At 40.2% G+C, this 20530-nt stretch overlaps 2 protein-coding genes and 1 long non-coding RNA gene across 3 annotated transcripts; 1 reads left to right on the top strand and 2 right to left on the bottom strand.

Moving 5' to 3' along the window:
* The first annotated feature begins 579 nt into the window (after positions 1–579).
* Positions 580–1841, top strand: LOC137583694 (uncharacterized). Its single transcript, XM_068298787.1, has 2 exons — positions 580–643; positions 1069–1841. Exons 1-2 carry the CDS (start codon positions 580–582, stop codon positions 1839–1841), a joined length of 837 nt encoding a protein of 278 aa, XP_068154888.1.
* A 1429-nt stretch (positions 1842–3270) lies between these two features.
* Positions 3271–8195, bottom strand: LOC137583589 (uncharacterized transmembrane protein DDB_G0289901). Its single transcript, XM_068298675.1, has 4 exons — positions 7925–8195; positions 5146–6353; positions 4483–5080; positions 3271–3941 (listed from the first exon to the last, which is right to left on the bottom strand). Exons 1-4 carry the CDS (start codon positions 7980–7982, stop codon positions 3271–3273), a joined length of 2535 nt encoding a protein of 844 aa, XP_068154776.1. The 5' UTR covers positions 7983–8195.
* Positions 8196–15031: 6836 nt separating this feature from the next.
* LOC137583687 (uncharacterized) lies at positions 15032–15483 on the bottom strand. The gene is made up of 2 exons (XR_011033431.1): positions 15434–15483; positions 15032–15372 (listed from the first exon to the last, which is right to left on the bottom strand). It is a non-coding gene; the product is annotated as an uncharacterized lncRNA (long non-coding RNA).
* Positions 15484–20530: the final 5047 nt, after the last annotated feature.

Here is a 20530-nt window from a genome sequence, read left to right as displayed (position 1 = left end):
CCAAAATGCAAATTTCCGACTTAGATTCTCTCTCTAATTTTGTTTTTTCCTGTTCTTTCTTTTCTTTGGCAAATTAGCTCTATGCTGCATTTGGCATCGGAATCACTGTATCAGTAGTCGAGCAGAAGATGAGGAAAAAAAAAAAACCAACTCTGATTCCACATAAATAAATCAGTTGACTAGCATTTCGTGTTGGGCCCCTTCTCTAACTATGTAGTGTGTCCCTCTTGGGGAGTGGGCATTTGCATAGTTTAATAATTTGCCATTTTTTTATGTATTTTGTTTTTGTTTTTGAAGTTTTAGTGTTTCTTTGTGTCCATTCGCATTCGCCTAATGTGTTTTCTTTTGTTTTTTTTCTCTTTTTTTTTTCATTTAATACGAAAACGATTTTGATGTGTGTGGCGGACGAGTCGTCTATATAAAATGTCTTTGCTGGGGCACTTGTTGAACCATTTATTAGAGGCGCTTCCCCAGCGACACACCACAATACACCCCAGTTCCAGCTTCAGTTTCAGTTCTAGCTTCCAGCTTTAGTTTCAGCCCTCTTTGTTTTTCATCTGCGTCATTAGAACCCTTATTATGGCAATTAAGTTGTTTGCTCTCTTGGCCATCGGCATGGCTATGCTGGTCGCTGTCAGTGATGGTGAGTAGATAAATGTATACCAAGAGTAATTAATGAGACGATCGTCCATCCACCAGTTCTTTGTTCATTTTGAGATCATGTGACCATTGTTTTCGTAATCTTTGTAATTAAATGTATCAAGACTTGGATCTTTAGCTGTTTGATCCATTATTCTGATATGGCAAAAGCAGAAGCATAAGAATGGATCATTCAATTTTCAAAGTATTCTTGGTTCCCACACTTAGTTAATGAAAAAAAACCCCATTAAGATACTTTCTTGTGGATCTATTCATTTTGGCTGAGAATCAATCTTTGACCTGAACATACATTTTTATTAAATTTTTTTAATTAACTAAAACGAAGAGAAATCCCCAAGAACTTTTTTTAAAGTTGGTAATTGGCAAATTGATTGGCTAATTTGTCTTGTCTTTGTTTCTGTTTTGCAGCTCGCCATGTGCCCGGCCATCGGGTCCATCGCTATCATCCAAACCAGCAATCGCAGCGTGCCCTTATCGCTAAGCCCCATGCAGCACAGACACGTGTGTTTCCCGGAGCGGTGGCCATTAAGAAGTTGGTGCTGCTGAAGTTCAAGAAGATCGTTCCAATCTCTTTGATCCTGCTGAAGTCCAGCAACGACAATGAGGCCGAACTGGTGCCTGTGTATCCCACCGATCAGATTCCCGAAAATGTTCAATTCATTCCCACACCCAATGGCATTTCGGGACACAAGGATGTTCAGGCTATAGCCATACCCAGTGAATTGCACGACCAGCTCCAGATCAATGGATTGTCCAATTTGGAGAATATCGAAGCCTTGCTGCAGAGCAGTTCGATTTCGGCAGCGGACAACGAGAATGCCGTGGAGGGCGCTGAGGGACCAGTAGTGTTGGGTAACAGCATTGCAGTGGCCCAGCCCGAGGATCAGCCCCTTGAGCAACCCGAAAATGATGAGGATCAGCTGCTCGAAGGAACCCCAGTTGCCGCTCCCGCTGTGGCTGCAGCTCCAGCCCTGCGCCGCTTGTCGGCCGATGAACTATTGCGATCGGGTGTCCGCAATTCGGCTAAACAGCAGCAGACCAGTGTTGAGGAGATCCCTTTGCTCTTGTACTCCGCCTCCGATGGAGGATCAATTTCCCCAGCCGCTGTTGCCAGCGGTAGCCAGGGACGTCGCTATGTGGCCGCCACACCAGCGCGTCGTCGCCAACAGGCATTCTACTAGGAACTTAGCATTTAAACAATAACTTTCCATTAGACTTTACGTTGGGTTGGCCTGGCTTGGGTTTCCACTACCTTCTCCTACCTCTCACTTCCTACCTCACTCTCTCACACTATTCTTAATGTATGTGGTATTGTATTTAGCTTTTTTTTTTTTGTGTTTTGTTTAGACTGAACTGAATATAAATTAAACATTATGAGAAATGACAAAAGAGAGCGCGGCGCAATGTGTCCCCAATTGGGGAGGGGGACATGTGGGTTAGGTCTTAGGTCTTCCTCTCTCTCTCTCTCTCTCTTTCTCTCTGGCTGTGTCTCTGTCTCTTTGGAAAGTCTTATCAGGGAACACATTCTGCCTGCAGTTATCACGGGGCCTTTGTGTTTATGTTGTGTTGTGTTGTGTCGCTGACGTGACATGTCCTGCATGTCGTCCTTTCGTATGTGGCAGCATGCCAGCTCTTTGCTTCTTAGTTATAAATTTGTAGACCTTCGCTACAGCCGTCACACAAAGGCGGCCAGAGAAAGAGACAGAGAGTGAGAGAGAGAGACGACGACAAAGGCCACAAAAAGCGGAAGGTGCGCAGAGGAGTGAAAAAAAGCAACTTTAGATATCAAAATGTTTAAGACCAGACAACACAATTTACTTTTATATACTTACACAAAAGAACCCAAGTTTTTTTAAAGTCAGATTTCAAAATCGATATATATTTTCCTTAATTTATAAACATATGTACATACATACATATATGTATATCCCGTTCCACATTCAATTGTCGATATGTGGTGCTCACAAAACCTAAGTTCAATGGCCTCTGTCACAATTATAAGAATACTCTATCGAGGCGACATTTTTGTTAAGTCAGAGCTTAAACGTCACACGGGTTTAAAATATATATCGAGGATTACAGGGATTTCTGAATCATTGTTTCTATTATTGACTTGCATTTTTGTCACTAGGTTTGGGCAGCGAGTCTCGAGGTGCGTTCAGGTTGAATTCCAAAAGGAAAAGAGACTGAACTCTCGCAACCGCACACGGAGCCACACTCGATGACAGCCTATACTGTCATCGCACATTTCTAGTGTTATACAGTTCTACTTCAGTCATGTTATTCATTACTCGACACTGATCAATTCGCCTTAAAAGTAGGCACATAATTCAAATTATTAGAAATTCCTAATTCAATCTCCGACATATACATATATTTGAGTTTTGAGTTGATTATGGAAATAAGCAAACACTTTTCAAAAAGGAAACATATAATTCGGAGAAATCCGAACCGAAATTTTATAATTTCTGTATTTGTTATACTCAAAAACAAAAAAAAACACTCACACACACATATTATTGAATATTTTATAATATCAGACTTTCCACTCCCTTCCACTGAGGATATATTCATCATTTACGTTTTACGACCTATATCGCACTGTTTTAGCTATCCATAGTATGGAGGTGGAATATAGATCGTTACCTTTTTGTTATCTCCGCTGTCGTTGTTGTTATTATTGTTGTTGTTGTTGTTGTTGCCACTGAATCTTCCACATGGCGGTGGCCCATAGTAAGTATACGTGCAGACAGTGCAACAATTAATGGGCGTAGCCACAACCATAACGGGCGTATTTTTGTTGGGCACAATCGGTGGATAGGCAGGATAAGCAGCTGGCGGCGGGGGCGGAGGAGGAGGCGGTGGATAAGGACGTACAGGACCGCAGCAGGATTGTGGCGGAGGTGGTGGTGGGGGTGGAGGTGGCGGGCCTAACGGTTGTCCGACCACATATGTTTCACAGCATTTTTGTTGCTGAAATGCATCGAGAGTACAAGGACTCACACAGGAGGACGAGAAGAGACTGACAATCCAGTCATAGATGGTCCCGAATGTCCTTGCTTGTCGCTGACTGCTATCGAATTGAGCAAACGTATCAACGGATGTGTTGATGGGCGCTGATGATGTTCCAAGATCTTCCAATCTCGACGAATGATTGATGTATAAATACTCAAAGTTGTCATTCACACGGTTAGTGGTTGTGGTGGTGGTGGTGGTGGTGCCACTGCCGCTGGGTCGTTGCCAACGTTGCAAGCGCACTTGTTGCTGAGCCCGAGAACGTACTGAATAGAAAAAAAAAAACGAATCACAAAATGAAACTCTTAGCCTAAAAGTAGGCAATAAATAAAACACAAATGGAATGGCACAAGGAAATAGAACAGCGTGCATAGTAGTCGTTGAAACGGAAATCAAACCCAAATTAGTAAACATTGCAAAACCACAAAAGGAACTCATGGAAATGTTGTGAAAAAAAATTTTGAAACAGTGAAAAGTGGTGCAACAAACGATTGCCAATCGAGTCAATATCTACTTGTGAATTGGGTCCTCTTTGAAAACAGTGGAATAAAGTGAACACTTTAGGAACTCATGGAAATGAAACAAACGTGACAAACGAGTGCCAATCGAGTGAATATCCAACACGATATCAACTTTTGCAGGGGTGCAGTGCAAAGGTGTGCCAAATAAAAACAAAAGTTGTGGTGCATTGTGTTTTTGTTACTTAATATTAACAAATGCATTTCGTTTTTTTTTTTTATTACTTTTGTGCTTGATAAAAAATGTAAAAAAAAATGTGAGTGGGGTGAAGATTTTGGTGGTACTAACGGCCAAAGAAGCCAAAGCCGCCGAAACCACCGTAGGCATTGCTGTTGGCATTCGCTCCACCGCCGCCGCCGCCAGGGAAACCACCGCCATTGGCACCAGCATTGGCTCCATTGAAACCACCAGCACCACCCGCATTGGCATTGGCATTGGCATTAGCCGATTGGCCGTTTTCACTTGTGGCAGTTGCGCTGCTCGATGCCGAATTGGAGACAAATCCATTTGGACCGCGTTGCGAGCTGGTTTGGGCATTTGTATTGGCCGCCGCATTGCCTTGACCCTGGTTGCCCTGGAATATTGACTGACTGCTGGCATCGCTACTGGCATCTTGCTGGCCAGTGTCGCCATCGCGTGTCACCTGTGAATTGGTGTTGGCCGTATTTGTGGCGGTGCCAAATTGATTATTATTCGTCGAACTGGAACCGCTATTCGATGTATATGTATCCCGATTGCCCATTTGTGTGTGATGTGTATTGGCATTGGCATTCGCTGCCTGTTGCTCACCCGGACGGAAATTGAGCGCCTGACTCTGCGAGTTCTGTGAATCGTCAATGCCCTGGGCCGTGTGACTGCTATGCGTGTTGGTATTCGCAGAGCTCACCTGCAAAGGAATCATGGATGGATATATTTCAAAAGCGATTTCCTCTATATTACAGTTTTTCTCACCTGACCACTACTGCCATCTTTAGCTATGTTCGATCCAATGCTACTTGAGCCCGTGTCACCATTACTGGCGTGATTATTGGTCGATGCCTGCTGATTGAACCCAGGGCCACCATGGGCATGGGCATTACCATTAGCTTGATTCTTGTTCTTCTTACGGTTACCACCCTGTTGCTGCTGTAAACCAAATTCTTGGGGTCCACCACCACCAAATTCGGGGCCGCCACCACCACCAAAGCCAAAACCCGGACCGCCTCCAAAGCCGCCTCCACCGAAGCCGCCGCCACCGAAACCACCTCCGCCGAATCCACCGCCGCCGAAACCTCCTCCGAATTGACGACGCGGACGATCCAGGCCAAAGCCTCCAAAGTTGCCGCCGAAGTTGCCCCCGAATCCACCCTGAGGGTAGCCAAATGGCACATACTGGGCACGACGCTTGGGACGGCGACGACGACGTTGAAGCACTGGACCCCGTTGTCCAGTTTGTCCATAGGTCAATGCATTGCCACCAAAACCACCGGCCGTCGCCGATGTCTGACCATTTCGTGTACGTCCGTAGGCATTCGAATTGGTACGTGTGTCCGTCACACTGATTCCATTGCCATACTGCTGGGTGTTCGATTGCGTATTACTGCTTGAGCCAGCTCGCGCTCCCTTGCCCTGGGCATTCACTTGAGCTTGGGACAGAGTGTTCGAGTTCTGGACATTAGGATTTAAATCGAAACTGAGCAGTCCCAGGCCAAGGCGCACATCACCATTGGCTCCGCGCTGCAAGCCCAATCCCTGTTGCAGATTCGTGGGTGACAGTGAGGCGCCTAGTCCGACATTGCCCACACGGAATTGATCAGCAATGCCCTGGGAGACGGCACCATTCGCATTTGTCCGGGTCCGGGTCAGAGTGTTGCCCAACTGCAGGCCACCCAAGGACAGATCGTTTGTTTGCGCTTGGCTATTGGAGACAAGACGCTGGCCATTCTGTTTGGTCACAGCTCGAGAATTGGACAGACCTTGGGTGTACTCCAAGTTATTGCCTAAGTCCACTTGCCTCTCATAGGCATTTGTGTTGGCCTTCGATACGGATCCAGCCCTTCCGCCCGTTCGGTAGGCTTGGGGTTGCTGCTGATAGTATTGCTGCGGCTGAGGTTGATAATATTGCTGCGGCTGAGGCTGGAAGAACCCTCCGCCTCCAAAGCCACCAAATTGTGCTTCGGCTGCAAGAAAATACGAAATTTCATAAGTTTTTGATTCTTTCGTCAAACAAGCAAATGGAAAAGTTTCTAATCGGACACACAAAGAAAAAAAAAATGAGAAAATAACTTTGTAATTTATTTTTTTCGGCTTTTGTTTTTTTAGGAAAAGATATCAAATGGTTTCGGAGCTTCATGCATTTATAATCCTCGACAGCCACCAGAGGAGAAACTTGTTCTACACGCGCGTCAAAAACAACAAAACAAAGACAAAGAATAAAAAAAACCGAATGTTTCTAATTTGAATATGTTTATTATTATTTGTTAACTTTATTATTTTTTTCTTGTTGTTTCTCTTGATGATGATATTATTCTAAGGCAAAAGTCGATCTCAGAGCAAGTACCAACTCATATAGAAGCAATAGTTTGAAATGTTTTGATTTAAGTGAAAGTCTCTATGGAAGAGTTATTACAAGTACTTGTAATGCATTGAATTTTTCAACTACTAGTGATCAGTTTTATTGCTTTAATCTGAACAACAAGAATCAATCATCAGAATCAGCTAATAAAAGCTTCACCAATACATATCTATAAACCGATTTGAATCTTTTGAATTGAGGCGACATATTTTTGACATATTTCAAGACTTAGGATATTTTTAACTGAATAAGTAGAGGAAAATTTTATGAAAATCCACTTCAACACTTCAAAATCGACCAATTGATCAAAAGAAGAAGACCCAACCGAAATTAAGAAGATTCTTTTGAGCCCTCTTGTTGATAAAATTGTATATAATTTCTTACTTGAAACAAAATCACTCTGGATCAAAAGACGAAGCTAAACCGAGACGGACTTGGTTTGAAATGTGATTCTAGAATCTTAAGACGAATATGATTCGTTTGTAATTGAAAATATGACTCAAAAAGAAGTCGAAACTGATTAGAAGATGGGATTATAAGCAATTTGGTCGTGGCTTAGGTACCAATTTCTGCCGACAATGAAGTCATTTAGGATTATAGAACGAACTAGTTTATGAGAAAGGGAATTTGAAAAAGATTCCATTAGAAATTTGATCAAATGCTGATGGGTGGTCAGGCAGAAATTAAATCCGATAAGTCGATCGCATATAAAATCAAATAACAAGTTAAATTTTAAAGTTTTCTCTCTGCTCTACTCATTTTGATGGAAACGCTAAAATTTGTGTCATATTTCCGTATGTGTAACCCTCTCTCTGTCTCTCTCTCTCTCTCTTTCTGCATTTGACGCTAGAAAGCTGTCAAACTGAGCTCGCACCTAACCTCACTTTATACATATATTTGGTTTTGTTGATGTTGTTGTTCTGTTGTTGTTGTTGTTGTTATTGTAAATGCATCGCACGTAGGCTCGAAATCCAGCGATAATTTTGCAATTATTGCTGTAATAACAAAGCCCAACTGACACAGACACACAGTCAGTCACACACACATACATATGTACATACACTCACACACACACACACTCGTTCATTTGTTCGCTCGCTCGCTTGCACGCATCCTGTCATTATCCTGTCTGCCAGTCAGTTTCTGCGCGTTGCCGCTACACCAAAAAATATTTACCTTGCGGTTGACAAACTGCCAGCCAGCACACAATTAATCCAACAAATGCGTGTCGCATCCTTCTGCTCCTTCTCCTGGATGATGTGTGTGTGTGTCTCTCTCTGTCCCGCTCTCCTCGGTGTTCGCACACTATTTGTCTCTCTCTCTGGCTTAACGGGTCTGTGGGCTAATTCTCCCCGTTGCTTTTGTCGCAAAACAACGCACGCAATGAGCGCGTTTTTTGGCCGCTGGCCGACTTTTATTTGTCTCGATCTCGGTTGCTTTTGGTGTTTTTTTTTTTTCTCGGTTCTCACTTCTTTTCTCGTTTTGCTTTGTCGGTTTTTGGGGATTTTTTTGGTGTCTATTTAAGCTCGCGATTTAGTGTGTTGTTTTGCGTTGAACGTTTGCTGGCGTTCTAAGCTCGTTGCTGGATTGTTAATCGAGCTTTAAACTAAACAATAATTAACGCTTTTTTGGTTATTGTTTGCTGATGTCAGAGCACCGATGGGTTACGCGGGCGGGCGAAGAGGGTGGAGAGTTCATCAATATTTTGATTTTGCTTTTTTTCGCTCAAGAAATAAGTTAATAGGCTGTCAGACTTGTTTAAATATCCGATACAATGGATAGGCTTTAATGTAAGAACCGGTTCAGCTCTCCAAACAAAGCTTCCCTCGATTCCCATACAAATTGGTTTTTAAAAAATCAATTAAAAAATATTGAAGTTCAATTTGGTTTTAATATCAAACAAAAGCAAGGTGAAGCAGTTTGGTTTCAAATGGAGAAGATCTGTTTGGGAACTTTGGGAACAGATGCAGGCACCTCTAGATAGTGGACTATTAGTTCCAAATAGAGAACTAGAACTGGTTCCATTTGGGGAGTTAACGGAAGACAATTCATGCAATTCAGGGTTAAGTCAGCTTCAAAGCGTCAATGTACGCGTTGTAGGTCACAGAGACTCGAAAAAAAACCAAATTATTCATCTTAAGCTTCCTCTGGTTAACACACACACACACACACAGAGAGTGAGATACAGATATAAGTACTATTATAATCAGAAATAACCTGAACATCTGCTTTTTCTATCCATCTATCTATCTATCTGGCCCTCGACCGCTCTGCTCCCACTCGTTCCATATCGTGCGCTCTCTTTCTGTTGACAAAAGTTGTTAGCGTTATTTTGTGTGGTTTTTTCTTCTTTTTTCTTTTGGGCGTTCAGAAACCAGTCTTGGCTTTAGAACAAATCAAAAGTTTGATGGATGAAAGACGATTTACTCGCAGATTGTTATAATAATATAAACAAAAATACAAACGAAAAATTCCAGTCATCAAAGCTAATGATGGATAACGATTAAAAATTAAAAACAAAAAACCAAAAAACATTTATGTATGTATCTATAGAAATGTTTCTATCTGAGCGTCAAATTGATAAAGTATGCATTAGATTTGAATATTTAATATAAGATTAAGATAATTGTTAAGGATCGAAAGCTGTAATACCGAAATCGGATCTTTTCATGGATTGGAGGGCTTTAAACAGAAGAATTATCTATAAAACTTCCAGTTTAGATTGGAAACACTTCGAAGATCGTCAATCCTATGAGCATTCCAATTTACTTGGTTAATCTTTCGAATCGGGAATTGAACTTGCAATTGTGTTCCTCGGATTTAACGAGGCCAAGAGAAACTATCACTGAGTAATGAGATTGGAAAATTTGGGTTTAGGGAAAAAGAAGTTATTCCTTTTAGCCGAGTCATTGTTCAAATCATTCTAATACCTTGCTTTGAAAATTTAACATGAAATCATTTTGGTAGCTGCCTATAAAACCCAATTTATGTACATTATGAATGTATATATTTGATATATATTTTTGATTTTTGGTTTGCAGTCAACGGTAACAACGACAAGGCCAGTCCAACAAATTGGGTCACATATTGTGTAGAGGGGGAGGGGAGGTAAACTTTCGCTCAAATAGTTTGCGAGTGGGAGACAGACAAAATGTGGTAAAGAGGAGAAAGAAAAAGAGCAGAGTTTCTGACGCGGGGGGAGAGGGGGTTTGGGGTTTGGAAAAAAATTGGATTTTATTGTTATTTCATTTCGAACATTTATCGGTCTGGCGGCATCTTTACGCTGCCCGCCTGCGCCGCATCCACAGCCACAGCCATAGCCATAGCCTCTGCCTTCTGCCGCCTTGAACGCGTGAAATGGAGTAGAAAAATTGTTTTTCTATCAGAAGCGAAAAATCGCAGCAAAGGCAGCTTCCTCCTGCCCCCCAGACCGACCCCAAATCACCCACTCTTGTCTTGTTGTCGTTGTAGTGGTTCGGTTCATTTCTCCTCTCACTCTATCAATTTAATGCCCACAACTTTGCTGGGCACGCAGCTTTAACTTTTGCCCAAAAAAAGACAGCATTACAAATGGAATGAAATAGAGCGAGATAGGTAGACAGATAGATAGGTAGGGTGAAAGAGATAGCGACACGAAGTTGAAGTTCTGGTTCTCCCAGCTCTGGACTTTGATTTGTGTTTTGCTAATTGAAGTTTCATTTCAACTTTAACAACAACCGATTGTACATGAATTTCATTCCCTTTTCATACGCAATCCAACCGGGAGAAAAACCAATCAATTTTTTTTTATATTCCCTCTTACATATGTATGTATGTATGTATGTATGATTTCAATTATAATTAGAAATATTCCAAGAGAAGATAAAGTAGTGAAAGGTTTATTCCGGTTTAGAAAGAGAACAAATTGTTCGTATGTTTTTTCCCTTTCCAAAGTTCGTTGAGATGGATAAGCTAGTACCAATGTGGTATCCCTTAAGGGAAGGATCTAGAGCGAAATGCGTGAAAAACAACATCAAAATAGGCCAATTATAGTGTGATAAAGGTCTTATGATTAAAGTATCGATGCATGATCTGTAAGAAGAAAGAAAATACAAAATGTTAAGAGGTATACGATTTAGTCTAAAAGACAGTGTCCTGCACGGAATCTGAATCTTAAAGCTTCGTCCTTGTATCTCTTCCAAAGAGCTCTCCTAATGAAAAGAGAAATGGGTCGAAGTTTTAGTTTTCAATGATCGCCAATATGATCGGTGGAAAATCGAGAATTATACATTCAAAGCTGGGAATATTTAAGATTATTCCAAATAATCTTTGGTGATTCCCCCTTATTTTTGTAGACTGCATTTTCGACAATTCTTAACCTATTTCTAAAAGTTATATCTCGATGAAAGCAAAATGTTAGCCTATTAGAAATGGCATTAAATATGAAATTTTCAAGTAAGATACAGGTATTTCCAGTTCAAGAAGTGAAAAGAATTTAGATGGAGTTTAAAGAAATAATTTAACTTTTGGAATTGTCAACACTTTGATTTATGGGGCCCCTCCCCACCATCCGTGTTCCCTTCAATCAAAGTGGCGACAAAAAACAAAATGGTCAATGTTAACCCCCGCCCTGCAACCCTCAGGCTAAGTTCGACACTTTCTTTTAAAAGAGAAATTGCTCATTTACAGTTATGTTGTCACTTCATTGTATTTATCTCTGTCTCTCTTAGTCTGTCTCTTTCTTTCTCGCTGACAGAGTCTTTTGTTTTCTCGTCTTGATGAACATTTTATGATAATTTGTTTTGACAAATTCAGTATTTTTGTTGCTTTTTTTTTCATTATTATTATTATTATTATTTTGCTGTTGTTTTGTAAATTTCGTTTGCATACTTGAAGATATCCTCACTCACTGAAAGTTACACTTGCTGATACAGAGCGTGTACGAAATGGGGCGAGAGGGGGAGAGAAAAAGGACAGGATATACCTACATACATTGTGCATTCCGTAAGAGACAGGAGAGACAGACAGACATATGTTGCCTTTCTTACTTTTGTTTCGAGTTTACTTTTTGGCCGCGTCTGTGTGTGTGTGTGTGGCATTGTCTATGTTCTATGGCAAGGGAAGGGGCATATGCATGTTTGTATGTGTGGTGGGGTGAAAGGTTTTGTGGTGGTGTCTGCAATGCGTCTTTTGTTATTATTACATTTTCATAAATGCAAAAGATACTCTGCACAGAGATGATAAATTTTGTAAAGTTTTTGCCTGCCCGCCATGCGGCTCGTTAGTTGACTACACTTTTCCCCCTTTCCGTAACCCTCTTCCTGTCACCCTCTATCTCACTCGCATACACAGTGCATGTGTGTATCTGCACTTGTCTATCTCAGATCTCCAAACTCCTTCTGTTCACACCCGATTCCCCAATGCCATTCTCATTGCATCCATCTACCTTCTATTAGGTTTCATCACGCATGATGAAATTTTGCGTTTTGTGTTCGGCATTGGAAATCCAAAATAAATATTTCAATTTCTGAAGTAAACACCTATCCTTTGGATTCCCCAACACAACACCCAAGTCTGTGTCCTGTGTAAATATTTGTTAATTAGTTTTCAACTTTTATAACTAACAAGTTCTCGATGTTCAGTTTTTCTCATTTCTATTGACCTGGAGCCTGTTATCATCGAGTTTAAGACAAACTTGTTTTGCTTTACATATGAGTTGAACTCTATTCTTTTCGTTATCTTTTGATTAACAATGTTTCGGATCATCAACTGTTCATAGTCATTTGCTTTATGAATGTATTCAAGGATTTCTTTAGTACAAACGAATGTCATGTGGGTACTGGTATAACAGTATTCGTAGTAGTTTCTAGTATGTATAATAGTTTACTTCACTCGAATATAAATGTTTAAAAGTTCATTCATAATTCATTCGTACTCAAACAGTTTAATGAGTAACTCAAAGTAGATCTTTTCGTAGGAGACACATATAATGTTGAGTGGCACAGTTGGTAAAGTCGCTCAATGGTGTTATTGCCTTAGGGCTGCCAAGTTTTTTGGCAGCGCTTAAGAAGTTAACACACAATGCCAAAAACTGTGCCTAGAAGACGAATAAACGAACGGAGGAGCATTGCCATCAAACACAAAAGGAGTGCCGGAAAGTTGGTAACAAAAAAAAAGCCACATACACAGTGAAATAGAGAGAGAAAGCGACAGTGGGTTGAAGTTTCAGTAAGCCAAAACTCATGCCGTTTCACTCACACTATCCTCCTCAAGTGACAAAGCTGGCAACTTCATGTGTGTGTGTGTGTGTGTGTGTAGTAGTAGGAAATGAGCCAAATTATGGCAAATTGTTGGCAAAAGTATTTAAAATGAGTTTATTTTCGAAATAAAAACTTCTGGTTAAAAACTTGTAGCTGGAGAAGGAGATCCGTCTGGAGTGCAGAGTTGTAGGAGCGGTTTATCCTCGAAGGATGTGGATGATGGTGGAGAACAACAACAACAACAACAATTTGTTGTGGTCGCTACCCCAGTATGTCGATGATGGTGATGACAGAAACATTCCAAAACCCACACGAGACACACAATTAAAATGTCATTAGATGAAAGAGTTGCCAGCATAAGTGAGTGAATTGAAAACTGTGTATAGGCGTGGGTGTGTGTAGGTGTGTGTATTAATAAATAAACTAACAAGCTTTTCATTTAAACCGAGAAACATTTGCTGTTGAATTGAATGACACTTTCCACATACTTATTTACATATGTATGTACATAATTCAAAAGTTTACATTTCCGAATTGTGTTAAAATTAAACTGAATACAATTGAATATTTTATGAATATGACATCCGTTGGTTCAATCAACCAAATTTCTTTATTGCGAGAAGTCAAATTGACCCCCATAACTTTCCATCAAAATAGTGAAACTTGGCCAAGAGCTAGTCCCATCTGGATCCTGATGGAGCAAAGAGTTCCAAGTGATCTGTCATCGAGTTAATCTGAAACTAAGAATTGCTACTAAACTTTAGATCCAATCAAGAGATTACCATATTCATTCAATTAGATGCTATTTATTCACGTTTGCTTATGAATGCGAAATGTAGCACTCTAATCACTTGCTCATGAATCATCATTCACTTATGCCAAATGAATGCAAAGTGAATGCGTATCGTAAAGTGCTCAGTGCTCGGTGTGTCTGCGTTTTGCGTTCGGCAATTACAAGACAATTTTTAACAAATGCGATGACAAGTGACTTGCATTTGCACACACACAGACGTTCAGACAGCCACCGACTAGGTGAGACATACCTACAGACAGACAGACCGACACACCGACAGATACAGGGAGACCCGGGACACGGACAGACAATTATGACGTGTCTTTACTCTCAACAAACGACAGGCGACAGCTAACCTTAACTGTATAAAACAAAAATGTTGCAAAACATAACAACAAAATGTAAATCCTTTCAATTGAAATGTTACAGCCAGCCAACCAGCCAAGGAGCAGCATCAGCAACAGCAAGGAGCCAAAGGGACTTTGCTGAGGGGTTAGTCTTCCTTTTGCTGTTGGTTTCTGTTGTTGTTGCTTTTCTTTTTTTTTGGGTCGAGCAACTTTGGCTCGTCAGCAGCTCTTGCTTGTTTGCGTTTCTAAGTTATTGTTACTGCTGCCAACTGGCTTAGCGAGTCGACGACGACGACGACAGCGAGGACATCGAATCCAAGTTGGCCGGGTCGGGTCGGTTCCTTGTGCCCTTATGCCCTGCTCTTCTGCCTCCTTTTAACCATTTCCATTCAACATAGTCATCTTGTTCTGGGTGTCGAGTGCGTGTGTTTCATATTTTTTTTCTCCCTCTCTCCCTGACTGTAAGTGTGTGCGTCCACTGGCTTAAAGTTCAGCATGGATTTGTTTTCCAACAGCAACAACGACTACAACAAAAAGGCATTAGCATAAAATTGTCCATATAACAGACACTTCCTTTTCATCATCCACTCACACTCTACATGCCACTTAACACCTTCAATCTTATGTGTAGCTCCTTCTGCAACAAGTGCAGACCCACATGCATGTAGCTGAGAGGGCAGCCAAAATAAAGAGATGAACCGGCCCAATCTAACATTATCCTAGCATATTGTATTAGCTCTCCGCTAATCTGCATTAGGTTTGGCTGTAATCATAAATTACTTACGTTTGATTTTCATTTGAGTCCCCTCTTTTCTTAGGGGGTAGGGATCGAGGCAATTGAGTCCATGGAGCCCATCGCCTCCTAAATTTGCAGATAGGAATGTTTGGAAGTAATGGGCAAGTGTTTTGCTATTTCTCTTGTGACACTTCACATGCTTTATTTAAAAAGTGTTAGTGACGAGGCATCTTTCAATCTCAGCAATAGCCATTCTTAAATCACTTAATTGATAAATCACCTTGACCATTTTACTGATCATTGTCTGCAGTATATTATCGAACTCGGGGCAACCTTGAAAGTCCTCGAACAAAATACGTATTTGGTTAAGCACGCTGTCACGTCGCTTCACTTTCCGGCTCAAACGGTAGAGTCCATAGCAGTACACCTCTTCCAGAATGTTGCGTTGACCAATCGTCAAAATGTTCCGATTCTCTTGGTTGGCTTCCATAATTAAAAATAGCTAAGGACTAAATTTTCCAATTAGTCCATTTTAGTTGAAAAAAAAAAAAAAAACTTATAAGTACTTACCGACAATTATTTTCCAAAATTCCAAAAGGCACTTGCAAAGTCACGCTGAATGAACGAAATGTGACGAAGCAGAAGCTTATAAAGGCGTTGCTAGTGCTGGTCGGCAATCGATGACTACCCGTATCGATGATTATCGATTATTTTGCAGGAAACCATCCCAAATATCGATGGTTTCCTACAAATTGCACAACACTTCTTAAAACATTATTCTTGTTTTCGTTATGATTTGCCCACTAATATATGCTAGAATATACTAAACATAATTTTACCCTTATTGGAGGTCAACGCAAGAACAAACGGTTTATACTCTGGAATCAAAATAGGGGCAGCTCGGAAAAATGCCCAGGGCGGCAAAAATCCAGTAACTTTTTCTCAGTGTGTCCATTTGGTGCAAAAAAATACCAAACTCGATTGCTAAATTTGATTGAAAAAGTCATACATACATATTTCTGCCAAATTTGACCGAAATCCAATATCCACATCCATTATTCTTTGATTTTTGTGTTGGTAGAACTACATATAGACAAGTTTGGGTCTTAAATTCAAAAACAATTTTAGTTATGGTGGGAAAAATAAGAAGAACATTGTAATTGAATTTGAGATTCTAATTGGGCCAATTGTCGAGATTTTAATGTACATACACATATGTACATATGTATGTATGTATGTATGTACATAGATGGAAAGACATTTTACTAACTTGCAAATTAAGACTTACATGGAATTGACTAGATTAGAGAAACTTTAATACCACCAAGTTCTATTATCAGCAGACTTTGCTAAAGAATCCGGAGTTGTTGTTTCCATTCCACATCTCATAAAAACGCCAAAAAGTAGTTGGGAATTCGAACTATGTACATACACCGTAAACAGAACGTCAGAGCTTGCAAAAGCAGATTGCACCTTTTTTAATGTGCATCCCCTTGGACGTAAAGGACATTGCCTTAATAGAACTAACCGTCTCACCCTGTCCTACATATGTATGTTCAAAAAATAGGGCTTACAGCATGGGTAATACGGTGGTCCTTCCGTTTTTGGTTTATGCCTAGATTAAGATCTTTTAAAGTTACCCAGTCATCAAATGTCTAGCCAAAGAATGATTTTGTCCGCCAAAGAGTTCTTGCTTTCTTGTAATATTTACTTATTATTTGATTAGATAAATATTTCAAGTTTTCGAAAATGCCAGAAGGAAATGTGACAAAAAGAAGGCGGGTAGGCCAGGACAAAGTCTGGTTAACCCAAATAATTTTATGTTATTTTCTTAGGTATGTATGTATGTATATCCCATGTTTTCAGTCACAAGTCAACTCTCATTGAGACCAAACGTGCCTAACAATTAACTCGCGAATAACTCCACATCAAAAAAACACTAGAAACAGTAATCGTTTCTCTGCTTTCTTTTCGCCTTAAAATACTCCAACAACAATCTCCAGAAAAAAAAAAAAACAAAAACCAAAAATTACCACTAAGATGACCAAACCCCCGGATTTACTGCAATTTACAACAGACAAAAACAAACATTTAACGCACCCTTCTGCTGGACCAAAATTTTTGATAATTTCAAGAATTGAAAGCAACGATGGCCTTTCCCACGTCTCTCCTTTTCTTGTCCAAAAAGTCATAGATAACATTTGCTCAGGAAAAGTCACTAAAGTCTCAACTAACTTCAAAAGTGGAACACTGGAAGTCGAAACTGCCAACCTTTATCAAGCCACTAAATTAATTACGTTGACATCTTTCTCCAACAATATTAAAGTCGAAGTCAGTGAACACAAAACAAGAAGCTTTTCTAAAGGTGTCATCTATTGCAACAGCCTTCGTGATATTACTGAAGACGACATTACCAGAGAACTGTCTTTCCAAAATGTCATCGAAACAAAAAAAATACTAAAAAAAGACAAAGACACAAACTTACTAAAAGAAACAGGACTCATTATCCTAACGTTCGTTTCTCCACAATTACCAGAAGATCTCTCAATTGGTTACCTCAAAGTCAAAGTACGCCCTTTCATACCACAACCAATGATGTGCAGAGATTGCGGAAGATTGGGTCACCCCACAAAGCGATGCCGAGGAAACAAACTATGCCTTCATTGCAGCAACCCAGTCCATCTTAAGATCGATGACCCTTACGACAAATGCCATAACCTGATCTGCTGCATTAACTGCAAGGAAGGCGGCTTCAACAACTACCATCACAGCTGTACAGATCGTAAGTGCCAATCATACATCAAGAACAAAGACATCATAACCATCAAAACACTAGAAAAAACAACATTCAAAGATGCCATCAAAATTTACAACGAGAGACACCTAAACACATCCTACGCCTCTGTGACGCGAGACTCCAATACTCATCAGGTAAAACCCAGCAATGCCCAACTTACCGAACAAACAAACACAACACGCAATGCTACAGTCGACTACTCCGATATCTGCCCTACTACTTCGAGTACCCCCCAAACAAAAAAAACAAGGAAAAACATCACCGACACAATTGTATCCCCTATGGACTCCGATATGGATATTGATGCCAACATCTTACCTAAACCCAACCTTCAAACGACAATATTAAGCGATACTAAAATTAAGATATATCCAAAATCAGACAACAATCTTAAAACATCATTAAAAGCCAAATAAACAATCAAACCTAAACCAAATACTACAACATAAAATCTTTCCCTTTCGCACCACATATTATAATTAATAAGTAATTGCTTTCTATCCCTAATATCTCCTCTTATACTAAATCATGTACTTAAAAATTATTCAATGGAATTGCAATGGATACGTAAACAACTACGATCAATTACAAATTCTAATAAAAAAATACTCTCCAAAAATAATATCCCTACAAGAAACCCATCTCAAACCCCAAACTAACTTTCCAACACCTATTAACTACAAAATCTATACACTAAACTCCTCCCAAGGATCCTCCGGTGGCGTAGCCATTCTAATTCACGATTCAATCGAACATACGATTCTATCTCCAATTCAAGCCTTCGACACTGTAGGCGTAAAAATAAAATCCAAAATAACTTTCAATATATTCAGTTCATACATCGCTCCCCACAAAAATTTCTCTATCCGCAATCTCAGAGATACATTCGACTCTCTTAATACCCCCACTATTATCACTGGCGACTTTAATAGTTGGCACGCCCTTTGGGGCTCCCCTGTTAACAATCGTCGAGGCAATACTATTTGTAAATTCATTTATCAATCACCCCTAATTCTCCTCAACGATGGTTCCCCAACGCATTATTCCACCCACCACACATTCACCCACATTGATCTCACCCTCTCTACCCCTTCTATTGCCATGGAATCCTCTTGGAAAGTTGAATCCGACACCTACGGTAGTGACCACTTCCCTATTTTAACATATCTCTTTGAGCCAACCCCTCCTCCAAAACTTACACCAAAATTCAAATTTGATTCCGCAGATTGGCCCAAATACATGGCCCTAAGTCTTTCTAACCATCCAAAACTTAAACAAAGAGGCAGCTAACCTTATCAAAATCGTACGCGAAAGCGCCAATCTTAGTATCCCCCAAACCAACCCTTCTCGTCAAAATAATCGCAATGTTCCCTGGTGGAACCCCCAGCTATCCGCCCTTAAAAAAGAAAAAAAATTCTTTGGTCACGCCTTAAAAATAATATATGCTTCGACAACATCGTCAACTACAAAAAAACGAACGCGCTCTTTAAAAGAGAACTAAAACAATCTAAAAGAAAATCGATTGAATCATTTACCGCTGAGATATCTCCTAACACCCCTTCATCAAAAATTTGGTCCTCGATACGTAAGTTCTGTGGCCTCAAACAACGTCTCCCAATCCACTGTATCCAAAAATTCGCCTCTCCTACTACTACAATCACAAATAGCCAATTAATATCAGAAGAGTTTTGTTCTTTCTGGTCTTCGGAATCTGAAAATTCTAACTTCTCTAGCACCTTTTCGAACAACAAACAATTTACATCTGTATCGACTCATTTGTATTCCCCGTCTTCCACCGCTCTCCAAATTGAATTGCCCATCTCATCTATCGAACTCTCCATGGCCTTATCCAAACTTTCTGGCAAAACCCCCGGCCAAGATAGAATATCATACCCTATGCTGAAAAACTTACACCCTACAGTCAAAGACCGAGTAACACAACATTTCAACAATATCTTCAATAACCACATTCCTCAAAATTACAAACTAAGTAAAATTATCCCTATTCATAAACCCAATACTAATAAAACTAACCTAAACTCCTACAGACCAATCTCTCTTAACTCCTGCTTTGCCAAAACCCTCGATAAGATTATTGCCAATCGACTATGGTGGTTTGTCTCAGTAAACAAATCTATCAATAGCCGACAGAGCGGTTTCAGGAAAGGAAAATCAATATCAGACTCTCTACTATCGATAGACTATCTGATATCTTCCGCCCTTTCCACCAAAAACCATTTATCAATAGTCTCACTCGATTTTGCAAAAGCTTTTGATAAAATTGGCATACACTCTGTCATAGACGAGCTAAAACTATGGAAAATAGGTCCCAATATCATAAAGTACATTTACAACTTCATGACCAACAGGAAAATCGTTGTGAGTGTCAACGGACACTTATCCTCAGTCCGCCCCCAACACAATGGCATACCCCAAGGCTCTCCTCTCTCAGTTATCGTTTTCCTCATCGCTTATAATAAACTAAACAGAACAATTCTTGCTCATAAAAAAGTTGACTTCTATGCCTATGCAGACGACTATCTGATAGTTAAAAAACTCAACAAACTAAGCAGCTTTTCTCTTGACCCCCTTTTCAACGACATCCTCAAATGGTGTGACTACTCTGGAGCTAAACTCAGCATACCCAAATGCAAAAATATCCATTTCTGCAAAAAAAAAAAGGTGCCAATCTTCTCTACACACATCCCTCGCTAACATCCCCAATGTCCAATCCCTAAAGATTCTCGGAATAGTCTTCAACAGCAGATACAAATGGTCCGACCACATATCATACCTAATTTCCTCCCTCTCAAAAAAGCTAAACATTATTAAATGCCTGTCCAATAGCAGATATCGTTGCAGCCCCCCTC

This window comes from Drosophila tropicalis, unplaced genomic scaffold (assembly GCF_018151085.1).
Source record: "Drosophila tropicalis isolate 14030-0801.00 unplaced genomic scaffold, ASM1815108v1 contig_867, whole genome shotgun sequence".
Taxonomy (NCBI): Eukaryota; Metazoa; Arthropoda; class Insecta; order Diptera; family Drosophilidae; genus Drosophila; species Drosophila tropicalis.
This window is presented reverse-complemented; position numbering and strand designations above follow the sequence as displayed.